General features: G+C 41.2%; 1 protein-coding gene across 1 annotated transcript; it reads left to right on the forward strand.

Annotated features, from left to right (window-relative positions):
• The first annotated feature begins 352 nt into the window (after nucleotides 1-352).
• On the forward strand, nucleotides 353-2,071 carry LOC132351553 (corepressor interacting with RBPJ 1-like). The gene has a single exon (XM_059901404.1). It carries the CDS (start codon nucleotides 400-402, stop codon nucleotides 1,744-1,746), a length of 1,347 nt encoding a protein of 448 aa, XP_059757387.1. The 5' UTR covers nucleotides 353-399; the 3' UTR covers nucleotides 1,747-2,071.
• The last annotated feature ends 708 nt before the right edge of the window (nucleotides 2,072-2,779 follow it).

The following is a 2,779-nucleotide window of genomic DNA, read 5'->3' on the forward strand; positions in this document are numbered from 1 at the left end:
TAGTTTCTCAGGATGAAAAATATCTGTTGCACGAAACTGTGAATATACTTAACATTACAAAACCGTACTCTTTTAAAATTTTTTTTAAAGAATTTACTTGACTGCATCCGGTCTTAGTTGCAGCATGCGGGATCTTTCGTAGTGGTGCGCGGGTTCTTCATTGCGGCATGCGGGCTCCAGAGTGCGCAGGCTCAGTAGTTGCGGCCCGTGGGCTTAGTTGCCCCGTGGCATGTGGGACATTAGCTCCCCGCCAGGGATCGAACCCGTGTCCCCTGAACTGGAAGGGGGATTCTTAACCACTGGACCACCAGGGAAGTCCCCCAAACTGCACTCTTAAAAATGGTTAAGTTTACGTTGCTCTCAGATCTAGCGGCTGCCTTCCCCAGCTCAGGCTCCAAAATGGGAAAATCCTTCGCCAATTTCATGTGCAAGAAGGACTTTCATCCTGCCTCCAAATCCAACATCAAAAAAGTATGGATGGCAGAACAGAAAATATCATATGATAAGAAGAAACAAGAAGAATTAATGCAACAATATCTTAAAGAACAAGAATCATATGATAATAGATTGCTTATGGGAGATGAACGTGTAAAGAATGGCCTTAATTTCATGTATGAGGCTCCACCAGGGGCTAAAAAAGAAAACAAAGAGAAAGAAGAAACAGAAGGAGAGACCGAATACAAATTTGAATGGCAAAAAGGGGCCCCACGAGAAAAATATGCCAAAGATGACATGAACATCAGAGATCAGCCCTTTGGTATTCAGGTTCGAAATGTGAGGTGCATTAAATGTCACAAATGGGGTCATGTCAATACAGATCGAGAATGTCCTTTGTTTGGTCTTTCTGGAATTAATGCAAGTTCAGTTCCCACTGATGGCTCAGGACCATCGATGCACCCCTCAGAGCTAATAGCGGAGATGAGAAACAGTGGGTTTGCACTGAAACGAAACGTACTGGGGAGAAACTTGACTGCAAATGATCCATCACAGGAATATGTTGCAAGTGAGGGTGAAGAAGATCCAGAAGTCGAATTTTTAAAGTCACTAACAACCAAACAAAAACAGAAACTTCTCAGGAAATTGGATCGACTTGAGAAGAAAAAAAAGAAAAGGAGAAAAGATAGAAAAAAGAAAAAGCTTCAGAAGAGCAGAAGTAAACACAAAAAACATAAAAACAAATCCTCCTCCTCTTCGTCTTCCTCCTCTGGTGACACTTCAGAAAGCAGCAGTGAGAGTGACAACAAAGAAAAAAAAATACAGAAGAAGAAAAGAAAGAAAAACAAGCCTTCAGGGAATTACAACAGTGGTTCTGAAGAGACGGACAAGTCTAAGAAGAGAAAACTTGATGAAGAACGTTGTAGCAGTCACAGTAACAAGGAAAAGCCTAGGTTTTTAAAACAAGAGAGTTCTGGGGAGAAGAGCAAATGGAGACATTCTGATTCTGACAGAAAGCCCAGAAACCATAACCAGAGTCCAGAGGAGAGTGGATCTGGAAGAAATGAGAGGAGCAGCAGGAGCCAGAGCAGGGACGAGAGGAGTAGGAGAAGCCGAAGCAGAAGTCATGGTGGTTACAAGCCAAGAGAAATGAGAAAACGGCCACGGCGAAGTCCCAGTGAAGAGCGGGACAGGAGAAACGACACCAGAAGCCATGGCACAGATAGATACAGAGGAGGGAAAATGCACGGAGCATTATCAGGAGATAGGCATACTAGAGTGATGCAAAGAGAATGGAGAAGTAGAGAATAAAGAGAGACTTGTATGTGACTTGTACCTGGAAATAAAAATATCTCCACTTTCTTCTTGAATACCTTTAGCAAGGGCTAAATTATGTACTATTGTCTTTCTAATAAAAAAGCTCTATTTTAATTTTTCATCTCTGTAAACTGTTATATCAAGTACAAAACTACATGAATCCCATAAGAATGAACTTGGCAAATATTTGTAAGTGATCTGTTTTGGGGCTGTAAAAATATTTTCTGTTCTTTAATGTTTCCTGTGCCCTATACTAAAACAAAAACCCCATGTAACCATGTGACATTTTCTTTGTTCTGAAACATCATTAAAAGAATGACAGACAGTAAAAAAAAAAAAAAAAAAAAAAAAAAAAATGGTTAAGATGGTAAATTTTTTGCTATATATTTTTAACCACGATTAAAAAAAAAATTACAAAGCACCTTTACTTCATACTCCATCCCTTCCTTCTTTTTCTCCCTCCCTTCGTGGTCGAGTATCTCCAAGTCTAGGCCACGGCCCATGATGGGCGAGGAACTAACCAAGGTGCAGGCCCTGTCGGGGATGCTGTCGGGGGCTCAGGGCGTGCCTGATGGACACTTCCTGTTTGCAGAGCACAACAACAAGAGGCAGGGCCATTTCTCAAGTGGCCACAGCTGGAGGCTCACTGGGTCTCCAGTGTAGGCTGACTGCACACCAGGGGTTCCCCATGAGGCTGTCTCAGACCAGCTCTGACTTTGTCATAGATTTTTTGGCCAAGGTTAAATTGCCTCCACTTCAGTGTCTTCACTTTTGCTTATTTCCAGTTGATTCCTCTTTCCCCCCATCATGAATATTGCAAAAACTAGGATAATAGACTTAAGTAGGCTTTGGAGCATGATAACCAAGAACACTGTTTAGGAGAAAATATTTTTAAATAAGTATGTACAGGAAGAACCAATTCATGCCTAAGGCTCTTACTGTGTAGTCAGAAAACGTCTATTTAAGTATTAAGTAGGTTTAAGTTCACTCTGACAGCAACTACAAAAATAATATCTATTTATTATAC

The sequence above is a fragment of the Balaenoptera ricei genome, chromosome 17, assembly GCF_028023285.1.
Source record: "Balaenoptera ricei isolate mBalRic1 chromosome 17, mBalRic1.hap2, whole genome shotgun sequence".
NCBI lineage: Eukaryota > Metazoa > Chordata > Mammalia > Artiodactyla > Balaenopteridae > Balaenoptera > Balaenoptera ricei.

Bases quoted from the DNA above. Each gene is read 5' to 3' on its own strand.
- LOC132351553 (XM_059901404.1), top strand. From the start codon at position 400: ATGGGAAAATCCTTCGCCAATTTCATGTGCAAGAAGGACTTTCATCCT.